General features: G+C 36.1%; 1 protein-coding gene across 2 annotated transcripts in view; it reads right to left on the bottom strand.

Moving 5' to 3' along the window:
- TNC (tenascin C) overlaps nucleotides 1–22,458 on the bottom strand; it is a 94,322-nt gene that overhangs the window by 56,157 nt on the left and 15,707 nt on the right. For both annotated transcript variants that reach the window (XM_075184706.1, XM_075184707.1), the window contains exons 2-3: nucleotides 6,293–6,848; nucleotides 750–2,342 (exon numbers count right to left, since the gene is read on the bottom strand). In XM_075184706.1, the coding sequence (XP_075040807.1) occupies nucleotides 750–2,342; nucleotides 6,293–6,755 (2,056 nt within the window). In that variant the 5' untranslated portion in view covers nucleotides 6,756–6,848. The remainder of the gene's footprint in view (nucleotides 1–749; nucleotides 2,343–6,292; nucleotides 6,849–22,458) is intronic.

Genomic DNA, 22,458 nt, shown 5'->3' with positions numbered 1-22,458 from the left:
CAATTTATAAATGTAAATACTGCTTGTTTATGCTCTAAAAACCATTTAATGCAGTTTTACACTTTAACAAATGCATATAATAAATCTACCCAGTAAACATCTAAAATCTGCCACAATCTATCCTTTATCCAGCAGAATTCTGTCAGTGCTGGGAAAGAGATCATCTTTGTGCAAATAAGAATGTGACTGAGCACTAATCCAAGTGCGAGAATGCAAAAGTGTCCAAAAGTAATTATTACCAGACTATGGATATTACCACCCATTAATATGCATTTTTTGCATTTGGAAACAGAAGTAAAGGTGATGTCCACATCTCACTTTAAAACTGAATTGTTGCTTTTACCCTGTCAATTTATCTTTGATCTTACTAAAACTTAAAGCTTATACAGTGCAGAACTCTCATTGGTTTAAGAAAACAAAAAACAGATGTGCTACATTGCAATTCAATGTCTTTTGTATAAATTGGTTAGACTGCTGCAAAGTTGGTTCCAGGTGTGCAAGCTATGGTTCAGAGATTTTTGTCCTCGCTGTTTAACTTGAAATGAGGCAAAATCGTAATATGATCCACTCATTAAACACTAACTGCAGTGTGAAATTTCTTGTTTGCTGTCTAGCATGAAGCATGCATATTATCATCCAAAAAACTGTGGAGTAATTAGCAAAACTTTGAAGGGATAAAATGTTGAGGTAAAAATAGTTTATTGCGAATGAATGCAAACTACACTGTGATGGAACTAAATTGGACTTACCTTCAAGACAGAAATCTCCGATAAAGCCTTCATCACAAACACATTGTCCATCTACACAACGGCCTTGGTTATTGCAGTTTTGAAAGCAGGTACGTTGGCCACAGTTGTCTCCAGTAAATCCTTCGTTACACACACACTGTCCATCAATACACACTCCTCTGTTATTACAGTCATCAGGACAGCGTAAGTCACCACAGTTATCGCCAATAAATAAATTGTCACATATACATTGCCCGTTAACACAGCGACCTCTGTGGTTGCAATCATCGGGGCATCTCAGTTCTGAGCAATCTTCTCCCATAAACCCCTCATCACAAACACACTGCCCATTTACACACCGCCCTTTATTGTTACAATCATTGGGGCATCTTAGCTCATTGCAATCCAAACCCATGAATCCCTCATCACATACACACTGTCCATTTACACAACGACCTTTGTTGTTACAGTCATTGGGACATCTTATTTCACTACAGTCTAAGCCCATAAATCCTTCATCACACACACACTTCCCATTAACACACTGCCCCTTATCTTTACAGTCATTGGGACATCTTATTTCACTACAGTCTAAGCCCATAAATCCTTCATCACACACACACTGCCCGTTAACACACTGCCCCTTATCTTTACAGTCATTGGGACATCTTAATTCACTGCAGTCCAAGCCTTTAAATCCTTCATCGCACACACATTGCCCATCAACACATCTTCCTTTGTTGCTGCAGTCATTAGGGCATCTCAGGTCACCACAATCAGATCCCATGTACTCCAAGTCACATACACATTGCCCATTAACGCACTGGCCTCTGTTGTTACAGTTATTTGGGCATCTGAGCTCACCACAGTCCTCTCCTATGTAGTCCTCCTTACAAACACATACTCCATTCACACAGCGTCCTTGATTGTTGCAATTGTTTGGGCAACTCAGTTCACTACAGTCATCCCCAATAAAGCCTATGTTGCACACACACAATCCATTTACACATATACCATTGTTATTGCAATTGTTTGGACATGCCAAATCACCACAGTCATCTCCAGTGAAACCTTCTTCACAGAAGCACACTCCATTGACACATCGACCCCGGTCAAAGCAGTCATTAGGGCAAATCAACTCACTGCAGTCTTCTCCTGTGTATGGTTCATCACAGACACACTCATTATCCACGCAACGTCCCCGATTGTTGCAATTGTTCGGACACAATGGTTCACTGCAGTCTTCCCCAACAAAATTGTCATCACACACACATTGACCATTCACGCACTTCCCATGCTCACTACAAGGCACAGGGCAAACCTCTTCACCGCAGTCTTCTCCACCATAGCCATCAAAGCAAACACAGATGCCATTAACACATTTTCCCTGATCATTACAGTCATTCAGGCAGGACAATTCACTGCAATCCTCTCCGGTGTATCCTGGATTGCAAACACATTTTCCATCCACACATGTTCCCCTGTTATTGCAGTTTCCTGGACATTCTGCTTCTGTGCAGTTGGGTCCTGTCCATCCAGGCTCACAAACACAACTGCAACTTTCAGTACTATAATTTCCGTGCCCATTGCAGTAAGGCTTGGTTTCCACTGCACCTGCAAAGATGACAAAAATATAAATATTATTACAATTTAAAATATTTGTTAAAGGACACTCTCAAGATAATGGTTCTTGTTTTGTTTAATGATTACGTGTATTTTGTCTTGAAATTAACTGTTAAAAATGTCAAGTTAATGTATTGTTTGAATGCAGAATCAAAATGTGCCGATACATTGTTCCTCTACAACAGTCTATATTATAATCTTTTATTTATATAGCGCTGACATACAAAGCAGCGCTGTAAACTGAGGGGTCCTTGACTTAAACATGTTACATACAATGACATGAATCAAAAGGTATAGCGTGTCCTGCCCAAATGAGCTTGCAATCTAAGAGGTTTGGGGAACACCTAATATAGAAGGAAATATTATAATAATTTTAGCAATTGGACTCTGTTGTTGCTACAAGCCTTGCACAGTATGTGATATATATGACTGAATTAGCTCAATTATGCTTCATCTGGACACCAAATCAATAGAAGACAAAATACCTTCCATCAGTCCCCAATTAGAGATGAGAAAATTGATCTGTCTGATTTGCTATTTTGGCAGTGATTTGCCAAATATTTGCTGCATATTTTACACTAACTGCAGAAGACCACAATGTCTCCATTTATTAAGAAATTGTAACCAGGTCAACAATTATTTCTAATGGGAGCTGACCCTTCAGTGACAACAGGATTATCTTCTCTCCCCATAGACCCTAGCACTGGGCCTGGTTTCACAGGAGGAAGAGCATCAGCATGGGGCTGGTAGTAGCTTGAGGTGGGATATACTGATTTTACACTCACTTCCAGGGGGGGGCTAGCAAATTTTAGCCCGGGGAGCAAGACTAGACTCCCTAGCCTATTAGGAACAGTTTAAAGAGAAAAAATTCAGGTGGCCCAGTGACCCAGCCCAAAGTATCCCACTATGGGACCAGCCCAGGGGACAGATGACCCCCTGCCCCCCAGCCCAGCTTGCCCCTGCTCACTTCCATAGATGGACTGAGCTGTCCAACCTGAGGATGGTTTTCACTATGGCAGGTTGTCATTGTTGATGACTTGGGGAGGGGAAATATATGGGTTAATATATTGCTTTAAAGGAGCCACATCTATGCTACCAATAAGAATAGCTCATTTCCACTTTGTTGTGTAAATAGATAAAACAAGATTCCTTGGTGCAATATGATCCGTGGAAAATGACCGGGGAGGTTACTTCTTGCTAATTTCTTTTGTTGCTACTGAATCAAAAATGGCCTATTGTGTGCTTGCTTTATATAATTATTATCAATAATTTTATTACATATATATATATATATATATATATATATATATATATATAGTGCTCTATTTCCACACAACACATTGTACCAAGGCATCTTGTTTCTTGAGGGAGGGAGCATACTGCACATTTCTTTAGTTTTTTTCTATTTTCACATTTTATTAAATTAGTGCCATCACTGTGAAATCAGGACTGAGGTTTGTGAAATATATACATAAACCCCTCATGTGCTTATACCACATACCTCTAGCTACCTGGTCAAGTCTATGAAGTACCACTACTCTTTCAAAGTTCAACACAATCTTAAAAATGTAGGAATTGACCTATGGCATTTAAAACAAAAATTGATAAAAGTGATTTTTTTAATTTTGGGGGTTTTAGATGCTTTTAGACGCTAAATATAACGTGTTAGATCCTTTGGTTTTATTTCTTCCCTTTTTCCTGAGCCTAAATCCGAAGATTCAAGTGTGAATCAAGGTCAGAGAGGGGAAGAGAGAGGTGCTTATGTGGAGCAACACAGACCAAAGAAAAGACCCCTGACATCTCAGTGGATTTACTACAGGTCTTGAAATAACTTATGTCAAATGAGAGCAACAGTGGGGGAAGGGGAAGACTTATTATCTCCACCACACACTCTTTCATAATACTACTGTTAGTGAGAAAATATTTTTTGACTTTCTTCTGATATATCAGACTGTATTTACCATAGGTCATGGTTGTTTATACCATTTATTTATTTGCCAATATTGGTTTATACATTTTTAAGCACCATAGGTCGATACCTAACTTTTTAACTTAGGACTGGAGTTTATGCCAGGGCTTCCATTTCCACATAATACACTGTGATTCACAAATTTTAAGCAAAAAGTCAGCTAAATAATGGCAACTTCTACATTTCATACACCTCCATCCCCAAGTAGTGGAGAAGACTGCAGTGAGTTGATTTGCCCTATACTCGATTTCCGATTTCCCCTGCCCTTCTTTTCTCCTAAATGAACATATTGGGGCTTATGCTACATTGTATGTCTGATGTATAATACACTTTTTTACTTCAGGGCAAGTAGAGAAAACACTTGTTCCCAAAATTGTGGTATGTGCGCATGCTTAGATGTAAAAAGGCACAATATACACCAGAAACATATTTGCACTCAACTTAACATGAACCCCATATTTAATAACAAGCTATAAACTTCTAGCACTTATATTTACATGTAAAAAAAAAGTTGCCCAATTTGGCGCAGAATCGGTTCATGTTTGCTATACACTTCAACATTTTTAAACTGAATTTGTCATATCCCTACATAACCATTTCATTTATAAACTACACTAATCTAAAATGTATTAAAAAAGACAATAAAGATGTTGTTTTCTGTTTTTAATAAGATGCTTACATGGAAAAGATTAATGCTAAAAACCCTTCACAACTTGAAATTATCCCACATTTTGCAAGACTTGGATTGTAAAAACGTGCTACCTCATAAAAACATCTATTTTAATTATTTTAGTTCCTGGTACTTAAGGGAAGAGAACTGACACATTTTTCCATTCTTTGAGGTTGCTTTTAATGTTTTCATGTCTTTAATGGGAAGAACAAAATGTCTATAGCAGACATATAATTAAAGGACTTTACAATGTGAAGTACATTCTCCCCCTCTGTATTACAAAAAGAACACTACATGTTTAAAACGTTTTAATTCGTTTCTCCATTTCCTCTTAAAGTTATAGCCTTAACACCATAGATAAGACAACACTATGTGGTCAAATACAAAATCCCAAAAATGTAAAGCCGAAAGAGCTTTTGAAGCATTCTTATATACTCGGGTTTACCCGTCACTACTAATCTATCTAAAGCTTATACTAAGAATAGGCAACATTTGTCATATAAAGCTGATGCTTCCCTCAGCTGTTGAGATAGCATGATCTTACTGAAACTGTTGTCTGCAGTAGCAAGATTTGGGGCAACAAAATATTTGGAATTCATTAGGAAAATTCAACTTGTTTTCATAACTAAAATTTTTAGTTTTTAATGTGTTGGTAAATACTACACTATTTGAAAATGATTCTGTCGTATATAATAAGTTAGCACAAATATTAGTCTGTATAATTGCTGAGAGGAACATTATTTCAGTTACCTCCGCAGGCAGCAGAATTGTTAGGTCCGTCCTTTGATGACTTGCATCTTCCACTGGTATTAAATGTACTGCATACTCTAGTATTACTGTAATGTAGCTTCTCTCTTGCCCAATGGGGTAACTACCATTGGTGCAGCAGTTGCGGTGTACCGGGGCCCATGGAGTTAATGGGACCCAGTACATGCGGAACTAAAGAGCTGTGGTCCCCGGTTTCCTCCTCCCTGCTTCCCTGTACCAGGGGCCCACAGCTCACTAGTTTCGCCTCCGATCTAGCCTCTGGTAAAAATATATTTTCTAATAGTATACCCTGTGGACTAAAGAGTAAAATATATTATTAAAATTCACTGTATAGAAAAAGTTGCGGAAAAGCATTAATAAAGACCACACACACATTTATAGAGGGTTGATAGATCAATGTGATTATGTATGCTTCCAGATTAAATTAAATTGTATCTAATTTGATGAGGGCAAAACAATGGCTAATAAATCAATGTAACTCAATTAAAACAAACAGAAAGCAAAACAAATAAAGAAAATCTTTAATATTCTCACCTATAGCAGTCTGTGTGCTAGAACAGCACCCAGCCCCTGTAGTACATTGCTCTCGAAGGGATGACACTAAGCTTTCCAAGTCCTCTAATCTGCTCAGAAGGTCCTTAATATCTGGAGATGCGGCACATCCACATGCCCTTTTTGGAATGTTGATACGATGTGTAAAAACAATCTGGTTTTCACCACTTAGGGTGGTCTCCTGGTAGTTTTTGTCGAACGCTGTCTGTGGCTTTACCTCATTTTCAGATGTACCTATAGGGTCCAGGTCAACAGAGCACAGGGAACCCATTGGAACTTTAATATTGTACACATGGTTAAACACTACAGGCCGGTTGTCTTCAGGCAAGGTGAAGTTTAAACCAGTTTCTCTTTTATGCCGAATAACTTTCCTTATTAGCCCACAATTCACCTGAGCACTTAGCATTAAAATGAGACAGGTGAAGACCTGTATGGGATACCCCATGGCTGCGTCCTTATTTGATATTTATTCTTCTGCGTTAGTCCTTTGAAGTGTCAATTCTATGTTCCTTTGTATGTTTTCTTCTCCCACGTTATTCTAAAAGATAAAGATTTTGAAAATCAATTTAAAACTCCTGCATGTAGCCGTCGTTTTTGCACACAATTGAGAGAAACATCAAAGTATATCTCCCTTTCCTTCTTTATACTATTAGAAGATCTGTGTAATCATATTTAACATACTGTGATGTTACATTCTGAGTGATTTACAAAGTTTTTTCCTTTTGCAAAATCAAAGAAAATGTCAGGTCCATCTTAGACCTTTTGTTCTGTATAAGTGGATAAAAGACAATATTAGTCCTATGAAACAGCTGCAAGATCCAGATGGTAACACTATTTGGTCTAAAAAAATGTGACTGTTAAAACAAAATTTATAATAAAATAATAATAAAAATGATAAAGGAACAAAAATTAGTTTTGAGTGAACTTGTGCTTTGCAATCATGTTTATGCCTTGAGAGAGGGCCACATTAATTCAGGACTGAATTAGAGGTTATTTCTAATAGTTTACTTTAATGCAGTTATTCTTAGCTCTCACTTAAGACGCATACATTTACATTAAAAGGAATCTACTGAAAGCATTTTATATAAACATAGGTATAGAACAATGTGAGTATTCATTTGGATTATCTTAGTACATCTTACAACAGAGTTGGTCCCTGTTGCTATTGACACAATACTTTTTAATTTACATTTTGGGATATAGTTGTTTATATGGTGCTTTGCAACAAGCGTATGCTCAAAACTATCTGGCACAGGAAATTTCAGTTCTTGATGAACCAACTTATGTTAGGTTTTATTATAATGCAAGTGAATACATTAAATCTCTTTTAACCTGTCCCAATCAGATGGTCTTCACAAATCTGCAAACTAAACCATTGTTCTATTCATGTTTTGGAGTGGTTGAACTATTAAACATTTTGGAATAAAACATGGTCACTACCTGATACATGGAAATGAAAATGAATTGGAAAAGGAAATGACATTAGCAGATCTCAATATTCCAGATGATAAAGCACTTTTCCATCAGCTCATGGTCTGCTTCTTTGATTTAAGGTAAAGCCCAAAGGATAAAGGTTAAGTTACAAACCATCCATCGTTCTATGCGTCTTTCCTACAGTAATCTGGAGACTAGTAACTAGAGAGGGGCAAATTGATTTGTACAATTCAGAACTGATGAAAGAATTTCAGAGATTCACCATGAGCTAATTATTTGCCATTTTCTCAGGATTCATTCAAGATCATGAAATAATTAACACCCACTGAGAATCAGGCCAATCTAGAATATGACATGGAAAGAAACAGCACACATAAAGAAACCTTGCATGTCTATAACTTTATTTAAGGGAGCTTAAAGCCCCTCAAACAGTCATTCTTCTTGGGTGGTACTTGGGAAACACCTGTGACTACTCCCTGTGACTATTAGTAGCCTAGACTGCTCTAAACATGTGTGTAGACTGTATTTGCTATATAGCTGTGTAAACAGTACTGAAGCATTGCCTGCTTAATTTATCTTTTTCCCTTATTTTTCTTTCACCTTTTATATTCTCACTGTGCAACACATTGACCTCCACAAAACACGATTGTTTTCTATATTGTCATAAGCTTCATTAACTATCAAGGTATAGATAGACAGTGGGAATTATATAAAATTTTCCATTTGTCTCCAGTATCTTCATGCTTACATCAACACCTATGTTACTTTTAAGTGGTTAAGGCAATACCATACTAAATCCAAGCTGAGTCCATAAACAGTTGACACTTAATGTGACAAATCCAAGAGTTCCCTAGTTCTGTTTAGTTAAATTGTCCCATTGTCAAATTTGTGTGGCCTGTTCCACATTTTCAGCAGACCCCACTTACTTGACTGATACACAGCAGACAAGGAAATCATGCAATAAAGGAATTACCAATGAGTAACATACAGTAAGTCTCAGCTGTCACTCTCCTTAAGGACTATTTTCATTGAGAAAATGATAATAATCAGACCATTTTTTTAGTAGTAGTGAAACCTTAATTCAATGTTTTTATTTATTATATGTGCCACAATATAGAAAAATGTATCTGTTGCTATCAGTTGTGGCGTTTTCCCAAGAATTTCACTCTAATTTTGTATTGCTTGTCACCTGAGAATGTATCAGATCTTAATATTTTAAACTGTTGACTAGTCACATGGCGAGGGAACAGTCCTCTTGATTTGCAATATTTTCTACCATTGTGCATTAGAAAGGAGAACAATATTTTATCGTGCCTGTTGTGAATTTTATACAATATCGCTTTTTTTATTGGTTTTATTTATATATTGGTTTATCTTGATGTATATATCTACCATATCTTTTGTATCCACCAAGTGTTCCCGGTGTGCCCACGTCATCCTCTTGGGGACCCTCTGCAAATTGAGAGTCACAGCCAAGCTGGCAAGCATAATATGCCTGACTTCGGGAGAGTTCGTGATCTGAGTCTTAAAATCACTCTAGCCATATTGGCATGGCTTTGCATCCCTTCATGTAAGTCATTGCCTCCAAGAGAGAGAAAGAAGTTTAGGTGTAGGACTGAAGGACGTGCATTGATTTCAATGGGAGATGACAATGGACCTGTCTGCTCCTTCTCTCCAGTTGAGAAAGAGGTAAGTTCCCACAAAATAAATAGATCTATTTTTTGTGGACGGGAAGCATTACTTTACACACATGCTAAGTACAGTCATAAAAAGCACATGTGTTAAATAAATCATTTTGGAAGTGTTCCATGATAGCATGTGTTGCATTTTGTTACTGGTGTAGCTGTTTGCAATGTTATGTTGCAATAAAGCGTATAATTAAATCAATGAAATATATGATGTTAAAGAATAGTTCCATCTTTAAGTAATGTATGTAAAAAAGCTGATATTTACCCAAGAAATGGGGGGGTTGTTTGTTTTTGTACCCCAGAAACACTTTATGTAAAAGCTATGGGAATTGCAGTAGCAGTGTCCTGGTATTATACTGTATGTTTCAAACATGCAGTTCAAGTGGTGGGAAGAAAAATTAGCTGTTATATCATAGCACTATGTGCAATAATTGTAGAAATAAACTACAACTTCCACAATTAATTGCAAACATGTATCCAAATACCAGCACTGAAATCTATCTGTCTCTACTCTGTGACACCATCCCCAAGCTGCCAGCATCATGCTTGCATGAGCTGATGTTTGAATCCTCACAGTAAAGCTCTGCAAGATAACACAAAGTGGAGTTTGAAGGGTGAGTCAGGCAGCCCTAAGGCTGCTTACCAGTGTCTGTAACTCAAAGCAACCAAACAAAACAAGATTACTATATAGGAGGCTAGACCATACTTGTCTACCCTTTTGGAGGGTCTGGGAGACTCCTGAATTTCAGAGAACCCTCTCGGAATTCCAAAAAAGCAGGTACACAACCAAATCCTGTCGACTTCCCTAGTGAAATGGGTGGGATTAGGACCTGATGATGCGATTCATGCAGCATTATGGCCCCGCCCCTGATGCATACTGCAAATAGTTGCTACATTGTACAGGGGGTGTCACCGTGATGACATGAATTGCATGGTCCCCTGTACATCTACCCGGATTACCCAGAGTGGTCATTTTAAAAGTTCACAAGTATGGGCTAGCTATTACTGGATATTCTATGTTACACAATTCAAGCAATGTTGTATTGGCAAATATGTATATTTCAACCTAATTTATTTAATTCAAGACAGTTGTTTGAAAGCCCAACTTTCATGGAATTCACTGTCAATGGAACAAACTGGTGTTTGCAAAGTAAATAAATGGATTGAAAATTAACTGGAAGCTTTTCTTACAAGTCGAAACTGGGGCTATAATATATATATATATATATATATATATATATATATATATATATATATGTATATATATATATATATATATATATATATATATATATATATATATATATATATATATATATATTGTAAATGCCATCATTGAATTGATTGATCCAGTGAATTTATCTCATTGCCATGTATGGCATAAAAAAAAAAAATGTTTTCCTGTGTCAAGGTCCAAATTGGCAATTATCTCTCTGTAGTTTTGTCTTATTCTGCATCAGTACAGCTAGAATTTGAACAGAATTGAACATGATGCATTTATGAACTATCTGACCAGGTTGATTTGTTGCAATATTTTTTGTTAGTAGCAGGGATCCTACTTTAAACAGTGTAAAAGTTAGGGAGAACAAAAAGGGACCACCGAGGACAAATATGGAAATAAGCAATACAATTTCAGGGGAAGAGGCCTCTCACTGTGCCAATCACTTGCCATTTACATGGTGGGTTTTTTGAGTGAAGGCTTTGCCTACTGAACATGGCACAGGTCATTGGGATTGTGCCTTAGTTCTCTGGGCATTACATATCCAGGTAAGTACATATGTAATAGCTGTAGGATGCTACTTAATTCCTATATTGACATTCTGTCAGCAGTCTCATGTATTGACACTAATCATGTATGTTTACATTACAAGAGTAATATAGTAATCTCTCTTTCCCTGTGCCATGTCTGCAATTTCACTATATTTTCCTCTATTTTCCTTTCCCTGGGCAACAAGAGGCTGCTAGTACTTTCTTTTGTTACAATGACCTTGTGGGAATCAGGAGAAGGAGAGACCTACACAATATGATTTCACACACTGTTGTCAAGGAGAAAAAAACTTAGAAAGCATTGAGATTGGTGCATGACCAAAATGCTAAAAAGGTCTTTCACTAGCGTTTTATTGTACTGTACCGAGTCATCCCTTCAAGCATCTAATACATTTTACTGCCACTGCATATATTTATTTTTCAATCTAATAATGAGATGCTACTGAAAATATCTCTATCTGTTAAAATCTATTCATTTTTTTATGCAGCCTTACATAAGTTATTAATTATTAGAACACACAGACAGTATAATGATATTTTAGAAAACAATCAGCCATAGCAATAATTGATGCTGCAAGGGGTTGATTAAATTAGCATCCATCACTTCCTGCAATGGCCCGAGGGCACTGAGATGTATCAGTACATGCTAATTGCTTTTAACATTGCAGAGAATATTTATAACAGTTTTCTACATTTGCATGAAATGAAGACTAAGGAGGTAAAGACAAAGTATGTCCCCAATTCATCCAACCTCCTGCTAGACTTCCCACACAGAATAATGACATTTCAATCTGCAACTTTTTTTTATTCATTGCAGTCTTTTCCAACAAGAAAGATAGATTTCCTAGTAAACATTGGACCATCTGGCTGCCATAGATGTGGTGAAATGGATAAGGCTAGCTAACATCTCATCTTTCTTTTATTGAGGGGTTTTTAATCAGTCTTGATGATGTTTGGAAGAAAGGTCTTTGAGCTCCTCATACACTTTAGAGAAAATGTAAAAGAATATCTAACTATCTACAGTAGTCAAAGTGGAAATTTAGAAGTGGTGGTATGGAAACTTAGAAATAGCTTTATGGAGAATGTAAGTGAAAGGAATTTGAGCCACCACATACCAGCTCACTTGAACTACATATATATATATATATATATATATATATATATATATATATATGTATATATATATATATATATATATATATATATATGTATATATATATATATATATATATATATATATATATATATATATATATATATATATATATATATATATGTAAATAATTGAATACAAGGCTAGTGGACTCCTAGACCTGTTTTATTATGAAATGCAAATATGTCAATAGTAGTAGCAGTAGAGTAGTGTATTACAATTACTTTGCACTCGACTCCATAGAGAGTAAGTATACATACAATATGTAATATCTTAACTGTGATCATGGTGTAAGAACATTTACATGTCCACTACTGAATATTGAGGATGTCTTTTCATATTGGGTCAATTTGTATATTTGGTTAAGTAGCTTATTAATGTGACACACCTGGACATAAATTTGAAAGTATTCTATTAATTTTTTAATTATTATCATTTTTAAAATGGGCGATTAACAGCTCCCCTACCAATGCTATGCCACGTATGACTCATAAAGCATAATTAACAGTCCCTCAATTAAAAATGATAAAAGATCATACTAACATGCCTATACCGATTTCTAACTTGAGGACATATTACAACATATCATTTGGATAAATATTATAATAATGAGATTATTCACAACATATGGTTTTTAACTCACTACACTTTAAATAATTGAATAACACTATTCTCATTAAGATATATTTTAATAAAGAGAAATAAAGTTGTGTTGTTTTAAATGATCAGAAACTATATGTAATAAATTTTAGACAGTTTAGTGTTCGTGCAACACAATATAACACTTGTTCTTTCTTCTGTCTTTGTGTATAGTGCAATACCACCAGACATTAGAGAAGATTGAGTTTGATGAATCTGTGTCTTTTGTTCAATCGCACTTATTATGTTGAATATAAAATGTTTCATGACATTAAACAACTGCATATGATATCATTGCATAATATACATGGTGGTGCATGGAAGTATTGCAAAATGGGTTTGATTATTCTAATACCAACAGCATATAGCCTAAGCCCCCATAGGGAAAATTTAACCCTGATATGAATCTATGTGTGTTTTACCTAAGCATGGGGGTACAAGTCCAGCACTAGATACACATTTTTTTTCCTACGTTGATGTATCTGAAGGAAAAATATATCTTGTGCTTTGTGAATTTCCAGCTTTTCCATGACTTAATAGGTGTCCAAGTAAAAAAAAAGTTATTGGTTTCATCTTGTCATTATAAATCATTCTTAAGTATACGTGTAGGGTAAAATAATTAGGTGGAATGATGTGCAGATAAAAATAGTTGAGATAAAACAATTACTGAAAAATCTCCAAGGGCTAGATTTACTAAGCTGCGGGTTTGAAAAAGTGGGGATGTTGCCTATAGCAACCAATCAGATTCTAGCTTTCATTTTTTTAGTACTTTCTACAAAATGACAGCCAGAATCTGATTGGTTGCTATAGGCAACATCCCCACTTTTTCAAATTTGCAGCTTAGTAAATCTAGCCCCAAGTCATCCAACAAAACGTGATTGATACAAAGTATTCAACAAATAATTTTCCTATCATCAGACATACTTAGACTTTTACTCATTATTTCAGGAAATTGAAATTGAAGATGCTAGTTGACTACTTAATGATCTTTAAAGTAGGTTGATTATCTTCTGAATACTCCGTGAAGGTCTCTGAAATAATCTTGTTTGTCATAGTGCATTTAAGACCCTTTGAACACACAGAAGCTGAAAATATAGCCATTGCTGTGCTACATTCCTGCAATAACATCATGTTTTTGTATAAAGATCTTGAGGTGCAGTTATTTTCCTAGGGTGCCAAAACACATTCAAATTATTTTAAATTAAGTTATTCTGCATAGTTTATAGTTGAAGTTATTTTGTGTGTGAAGGTAGCATCATTCTGAAGACAGCTGCTGTAGTCAAGCAGATATTTTTTTAATTATGTTTTTTTATCTTAAAAAATATCAAAAATATGATTAATATTGATATTTACTCATTAGATCAGTGCCTACGGTTATTTTTGAACAATTAGCCAAAACACATGGTCCTGGCACTGAATTCTAGGTGAAATCTATTGCACTGTGATGTAAAATAATAAATATGGAAGGTAGAAAGTGTTTTCATAAAATAAAATGTTCCTTTGTATCATTACAACTCCTCAATTTATTGGCACACTCTCTCTCCCTCTTTTTTTTGTCTCTGTCTCTCTCTCACTCTCTCTCTCTCTCTCTCTCTCTCTCTCTCTCTCTCTCTCTCTCTCTGTTAGAAGCGAAAGAATCCGTGCAGACTCCCAAACCAAAAGAGTAGGGAAGCATCATTTCCTTTTTACCAAACCATTTTCCATCTGCCTTGTAAGTTAGCACTAAGTGTGGTTTACCAGGAAATCTGCCGTCTAAAGCAAAAAGAAAGAATTTGGACGAAAAACTGATCACATCAGCAGTAAACTAGGGATGTTTTTTTTTTAGGTTATGTAAAACGAATGAGTAGAAACTTTCCAGTTCTCAATGCTTAAAGACCTCAATTAAGTTACTTTGAATTTCAATTATAAGCTGTAACTACTGTATGTATATATAACTGTCAGTGCATAATAGAAAGGCTGTAAATACATTTTTATGGATGGATCTTTGGCTCCGCAGCGAAGAGCAATGAAAAGGTTATTGTAGGTTAATAAAGGCAAGTAATCAAAACCGTGAAGCAATTTTTGGTGCTCATGGATAGAATATATTTGACTCTATTAAGAGCTAGTATATAAACAGGTATTACTATGGGATTTAAAGCATGCAAGCTTTACAGTGATTAAATTGTATAGTATTCAGCACAGTGGCGGATCCAGGGGGGGGGCGATCGGGGCTTGCTGCCGACAGCTGCACACTGTGCAGGTCCGTTCAGCAGTGACAGTATGCTGCCCGGCTGCTCTGATTGTGTTTTAAACACAATCAGAGCAGCGGGACAGCACACTGTCACTGCCGAACGGACCTGCACATACTGTGCAGCCGCCGGCAGCCTTAGAACACAAAAAGGGGGCGGGGCCTAAATCGTCCCCCCTAAAATCGCCCCTTGTAGGGCAAATGTCTGGGTCCGCCCCTGATTCAGCATTCAATGCCTCTCAATTCATGCTAAAGCTACAAATATAGATGTCAAAATAGACAGCAGAGATATGAAGGTGTTTTAATCTAAATAAACAAATAACCTATCAAGGTGTCCTTTATACATTTAGTTCTCAAACTTACATAGATGTAAGGTGGTCTGTTTTAATTAATAATAGAGGGCAGGGTCATTTTACTAAATGGGGCAAAAGGGGCATTTTCTATAGACCTACCATGCTAGTAATAAGGCTAGCTACACACTGGCCCGATGACTACACGTAAATCTCCAATCAGCCGTTTGGTCAGATATCGTGTGAGTGTGTATAGTGACACAATGATCTAAAGTCATCCCAAAGTGCCGATCATCTATTCATTTGGTTGGTCATACTGTTTAATGTTTTCCGACCGACCATGTAGTTTGTATGCACTCATGCTCACGATCTCCAGAGAGTTTACAGAGACAGGCTCTTTTCAGCCGATGCTAGCGATGAATGTCCCGGTGAATAAATGTAGAGAATGCTGTAGAAGGAATAATTCATTTATTTGTTCTGAGACAGATTGTTTCGATTCAGATTCACAGAAGCTAACGAAATTTGTTAGGACATGTAAATAGCAATAACAAGGCGGTTTTAATCAGTGTGGCAATGTGACAGTAGTGAATGAATGAATGAATAAATGAATAAATGAATGAATATTGTGCTGTCATTCTTTGAAGACTAGAGGACCAGATGAAGAGCACAGATCTGAAGGTAAATCGTGTCATTGTGTATGCGTGAATCGCCAGACTGATCGGCTCTTCAGTCGTAGGTACAATCGTTTGAGATAACACGTCTTCAGTGTGTACCTAGCCTAACCTACTACACCTCCTACTAATGGTGATGAATTAATGGTGAGGCATTAAAATAGATTCTATATCAGCCTCTGCTAAAGACAAGAGGTCCCTTGCTAAAAAGAGAGCATTTACTTTTATAGGCCAGGTAATCCACAACATCAAATAAAAAGTAAAAAAATCAATTTTGACATATAGTTGCAAGATACCTCATGAGTTTTACAAATGAACATGAAAGTCCAGTAATGTGATCCCTGCCCTGGAGCCAATAATGTCATAAAATGATTCTGGTAAAGGAGTCTGAAACATTTTAAATAGCTACTTTCAAGTAAAAAAATATCAAGCCTGAAGAATAATTGGTAATTAATTGATTATCTTTATAATTGGTGTATATATTGGTGTATTGGATGAATACTGGTACATCTCAATGACAGTGCTTGTATAAATGTAAGCTTTGCAAGGAAGTATATTTTCACTGTTTAAAGTTTTTTAAACATTTTTAGATTTCATAAGTTCCAGAAAACTGTAAATTCTATGTGTCTCAGATGTGGATTTGTACAGACTGCATGGAAATATTGAATTTACACTGGCATTGAATGCTTCCTTTTAAAAAAAGCTTTATATGCAGACAGATTATATGTTATTTCCATAAATAATAATAATGTTTTATCTAGCACATATAAGATTATCACTAATGTATCTGATGTATTAACTTGAGTTACAATGTGTTGGTGTCGTGACACATTACTCCAGCTTTGCATATATTTTACAACAATAATACAGCAGCTATTCGATAACTGCAAAAACAAAAACCTGTATGAATGATTTCTGCTTTGAACAGAGGTTAGAAGTAAGTGTACAGACAGTTATTGTTTGATAGCTGAAATAACCAATGGGGAAGCTTGGAGAAGCAGTATTGAAGGAAAATATACTGAGAGAATAACTTTGTGAAAAGATTTAACTTGATACATTTTAAGTTTAAAACAAAAAGTACAAAGTTTATAATCTGCTCAAAAATGGAGGTAAGTCACTTTTAGACTAAATCTGTTCATCATTCTGTTTGTTCCATTCCTTTTCTTAAAGCTTTTCTCCCTTATATCATTTTGGAATGACTATTGAAAAATTATTAAGGCAAAAGGAGAAGATTAAATGGACAACCTCTTCTAAATCAATCATAACAAACACATTGTCAAGTCCGTAGCTATCGTTTAAAAAATAAAGATTATCCGATGCCATCACTGTGGTTCTAAATAGTGGCGGATCCAGGGTGGGGGGGCGGTGGTGTTTTAAACACAATCAGAGCAGCCAGGCAGCACACTCTACCTGCCCGGACCTGCACTAGTGTGCAGCCACAGGCAGCCTTAGTTATCAAAAAGTGGACAGGGACTAAATCGTCCCTCCCCAAAAAAATCGCGCCCCCCCCCCTAAGAAAAAAGTCTAGATCCGCCCCTGGTTCTAAAGCACATAAGTTTTATCCGCAAATGCAAGGCAAAGTTTGGTTTACAAAAGCATGTGCCTGCTAGCACTAGCACAAGCTTCTATGAGAACGCTCTGGTTTCCAAACCAGCTCAACAATTTACACAATATATAATTGTAAAAGGCAATGAGATACACAGTTACAGTATTAAAGTCTTCATTCATAGGTTGAAGGGTTTTGACCTCCCAGGAAATCAACCTGGCATTGGTGGATTCCTCAGGTCATTGTTCCTTGAAACTGTCAGGTGTCCTTCTCCAGATTCCTGCTTCTAGACCTGTATAAACTGTTTTTTATGATGCTATTAGCTGAATATTTAGTGCATGAAAAAGTCATATTATTTATTACAAACATTCACAAAGTGCTATTGTGAAGGATAGTTCATCATTTGTCTGTCCACCCCTCCCCTTAGATTGTACGCTCCTCTGAGCAGGGCCATCTCTCCTCCTGTTTCCACCACTTCTAACTTTGCTCTCCAGCTACTTAGCCCTCCTCCTCGAGGGTCCTCCACCCCACGCCCACTCTCGCTCCCTCCTCCCCCCTGGGGGTCTCCCTGTCTTCCGCGCCCTCCTTCTTGGGCCCCGTCGTTTGCGGATCCTCCCTCCCCCTTCCCCGCCCTCTCTAGCTGTGCATTGAGCGTACTGAGTTGCTGTGTTTACTGTACTGTGCTGTCTCCCATTGTATTGTGATTTTGTTTGTCTCTGTACGGCGCTGCGGATGCCTTGTGGCGCCTTATAAATAAATATTAATAATAATAATAATAATCTCAAACTAATCTAATTAGTTTCTACAAGGAAGTTAGTGGGAACTTAGACAAGGGCAGCACAGTAGATGTGGTCTACTTAGATTTTGCAAAGGCCTTTGATACAGTGCCACACAAGAGGTTGGTTTACAAAATAAGGGAACTGGGTCTAGGAAACAACATTTGTACTTTGATCAAAAACTAGTTAGAGAATAGGGAACAGAGAGTTGTGATGAATGGAACATTTTCTAATTGGTCAAGTGGAGTACCTCAAGGATCCATGCTGGGGACACTCCTTTTTAATATATTTATTAATGACCTTGGTGATGGTTTAGAGAGTAAAGTTTCTATAGTGGTTATCCAGGGCAATATTAACTTCTGATATATTGTATAGCTTCCACACTTGAATATAATTATGACAAGTCATTTTAAATATTTTGCAATAACATTTGGATTTTACATGTGTTCTTTTTTCCAATGAGATTTCTCACACTGACCAAAAAGTTGTGTTCTCTTTTTTTTCACCCTGGCCCAGTAAATATATGTATAGAACCACTGAAGTGAGACATTACTCAGCCTTTGCTGCTGTAAACACTTTCAACACTCTAGCTTGAGCCCATCCCAGTTTCAGACTCTGCTAATACTTTGACAATTAAAATGAGCAAGCTAACAGCTTTGTGATGATTTGACAGAAATTGAAAAGTACCTTTAAGCTGCATTTGATTTTTTGTACATTTTTTTTTTTATCACAGAAAAAAACTTTTGAGAATAGTTTAAAACTTTTTAAAACTGTTTGCTTAGATACAGGTGTGCCTAATCCCACTTGCAATGTAGAGTATACTTTATACTGCATAACAGTCCCATTTTGTAAACAATTGTGGAATATTTCCTGTTATGAAAACCTACAACCTTTTTTATAATTTGAATGTTTGAGTGTACTCACAAGCAGGTGCTGGTTAATGTATATGTATAATAATTAAATATCATTAAATGTGATATTGTTAAATTTGTGACCATTATATTGGTGAGGCTTAAGATGCCAATGGTTCTGTGTCTGTCTGCTCTAGAGATGTAGACCCAGTCTTGTTCCCAATACTGAACTTAGTGTGTACCTTTTTTTCTTTTTTTGCTGTTTATTTGTATATATTTATTTCAAATATAACAAATTTACTTTGGTTTATTTATTATGGCTACTATTACTGATTTATATTTTTTGCACAGTGTCGTGTAATTACCATGTCAACCACAGTCACATGGCACATGATTTGGAACACCCCTCTGAGCTCTGTCTGCACTGTAAAATTCCCCCTCAATTTCCCAACTCTAACATCACATAACATCAAGATAGTTGTGTGTGTGTCTGTGTGTGTGTCTGTGTGTGTGTCTGTGTGTGTGTGTCTGACTGGCAGCCATACTGATTTGTAGGAGGACAGCTAAGAAAAGTGATGCATGCTTTAAAATTATTTAACTATTTAAAGAAAGAAAAACATGTGGAATTGCTGCTGTGAAGTCTTGTCGTATAAAACGTTTACCCAAATCTATTCTACTCTTCAAGTGGCTTATTTTCATTTTTATATTTTTTACATTCATATCTCTATTAATTTAAACTACCACTGCCGCAATGGTGCCTGGATGAGTAATTACATGTTGATAAAACCCAATCTGAGGTGGTTTTTCAGGTCATTCAAGAGTATTTAAACTTTAACTTCATTGAGGATGTTTCTCTTCCAAAGTATATGAGGCTCACAAAGCTGTCATTTGTGGTTTACTAATTAATATTGCTGCGATTAGGAGAAAAGAGTCTGTAATTAGAAATTACAGTTTTTTTCTGAAAAATTTCATCAAACACCTTCCAAGAAACTGGGTCATCATCTCACAACTCTTAAGAAACATTTCAATGCCCTCCTTTCTACTAAGGCAGTAAAAACATTAATATTTTTCAAAAGATGCTACAACAAGGGTAATGAGGGGGATCATCCCCAAAATTCAATTTCTGTCTCTTTCAAAGTATACTTGGACTTTTCTGTTCCCCCATCAATTTATTATCCTCAATAATTAGCTCTGAATAAGGATATTACTTTACAGAAGACTCTTGATATAATTGCAACTCTTAAATCAGTTTTCACTCCTGGTCGGTCATGATGGATTTTCCACCACCTACTATAAGACTTTCAAAAATGTTCTGACCCCTACTTTAACAAAAGTATTGAACTCGCTTTTGTGTGGTGCAAATGTTGACTCATCCAAAACATGGTCCAAAATTGTGGTAATTGACAGAAAGGGCAAATACTCCACTCTATGTGCAAATAATTGCCCAATAGCTCTACTTAACTTGAACCTAAAAGTAGTCAACACTTTAGCAAATAGGTTATGTAGTGTTCATAATTAATTTATCCGGACCAGGTGAGCTTTGTCCATGTACTTCAGGCCTCGGAGAAGACTAGATGGTGTAATGGCATTTTTAATCTTCTGCAAATAACTAAGACTCCTTCTTTGGCCCTGACCTTTGATGCAGAGAAGGAGATTGATAGATTTACTTGGAATTTTATGGATTTGTCTTTGTAACATATGGGAATTGGAGGTAACTTCCTTCTGGATATTTTTTTATTATATCATAATGCCTCTGCAGTTATTTCTGTTAATGGTTTTCTATTTAATCCATTTCAGATACCAAATGGTACTAGGCAGGGTTGTCTGATCTCACCCCTGATATTTGCCCTTGTAATGGAACAAATGAGAGTGAACACTAAAATCTCTGGTGTTCATCTAGGTAAGAAAGAAAATCTAAAATCACTTAATGACCCAAAAACATCCTTCCCGACCCTGTTTGAGGATATCTGGATGTATAGTTCACTTTCTGGTTATAAATTAAATCCATCCAATACAGAAGATATAGATCTCAACCTTGCTCCCATGACTGAGATCTTTAAAGTCAAAATTAAAATATATTTAACTAAATATTATGATAAGTTAATTTCGGCTAATTTTACTCCTCTGTTATGCAAAATAAAATGAAAAAAAAAATGATGAGATGGCAACCACTTTTTATTTCTTGATAACTAATAAAATGAATGTGCTTCTCAAAATTATGTATTTATTCCAAACAATAACTCTCAAAGTCCATTATATTATTTATTTGAACTGGGAAACATCCCCAGCTAAAAATTATTTATTTGCATTGATATATTACCAATGGTGGCTTGGGCCTCCCAGTCTTTTAGAAATACTATTTGGAGTTGCATACATCACAATGCATTCAACTGCACGCTCGCTTGAACGCCAAACTATGGGCTGATTTTGAAGCTGAGTTGTTACAAATGGTATCGATCTTTGACATCTTTATTTAGGCTAGTCTAATGACCAACTTCTCTTTGGAATAATCTAAATTGTCTGCCTGGAATGAACCCTATTTACTTGTCTTCTTGGTTACATAGCAGGATTAGATTACGTCATGATTTGACATTAGTCCATTTACCAGAACTTGACCTTCAAATGAGACTGCATCTTTCAAAATACATTTTCATCAATATCTTCAAATACATTAAATTTGAATGGCTCCACTTATTTCAATCACCAGAAGACTCCTCACTCATCTCTAGAGTCATTTTGTATTTTCCACTCAACTTATATAGGTCTGATTTCATCTATTTATAAAATACTTACTGCTCTGGCCACAGCAGTAAAACATCCATTTGAGATATCATGGGAACAGGAGATGTGGGTCAAGCTTACCAATGAAGACAATCAAAGTTTTTAAAATGTAAGAATTTACCCAAAATTTTGATTTGTACTAAAATTGGAGAACATTTATAAAAATTAAACTTTAGATGGCAACTTGTTCCATCCAGGATTTGTCTTTTCACCATATTCGTCCGATTGTTGCTGACGTGGTTGTTAGCTTCCCTTGCTAAAGTATTACAATTTTGATAAGTTTTGAAATAATTTGTTGCCATATATTTTATTGCATATTGCTAAT

The sequence above is a fragment of the Mixophyes fleayi genome, chromosome 9 (assembly GCF_038048845.1).
Source record: "Mixophyes fleayi isolate aMixFle1 chromosome 9, aMixFle1.hap1, whole genome shotgun sequence".
Taxonomy (NCBI): domain Eukaryota; kingdom Metazoa; phylum Chordata; class Amphibia; order Anura; family Limnodynastidae; genus Mixophyes; species Mixophyes fleayi.
Note: the sequence above shows the minus strand (reverse complement) of the source record. Positions and strands in the feature narration are given on the sequence as shown.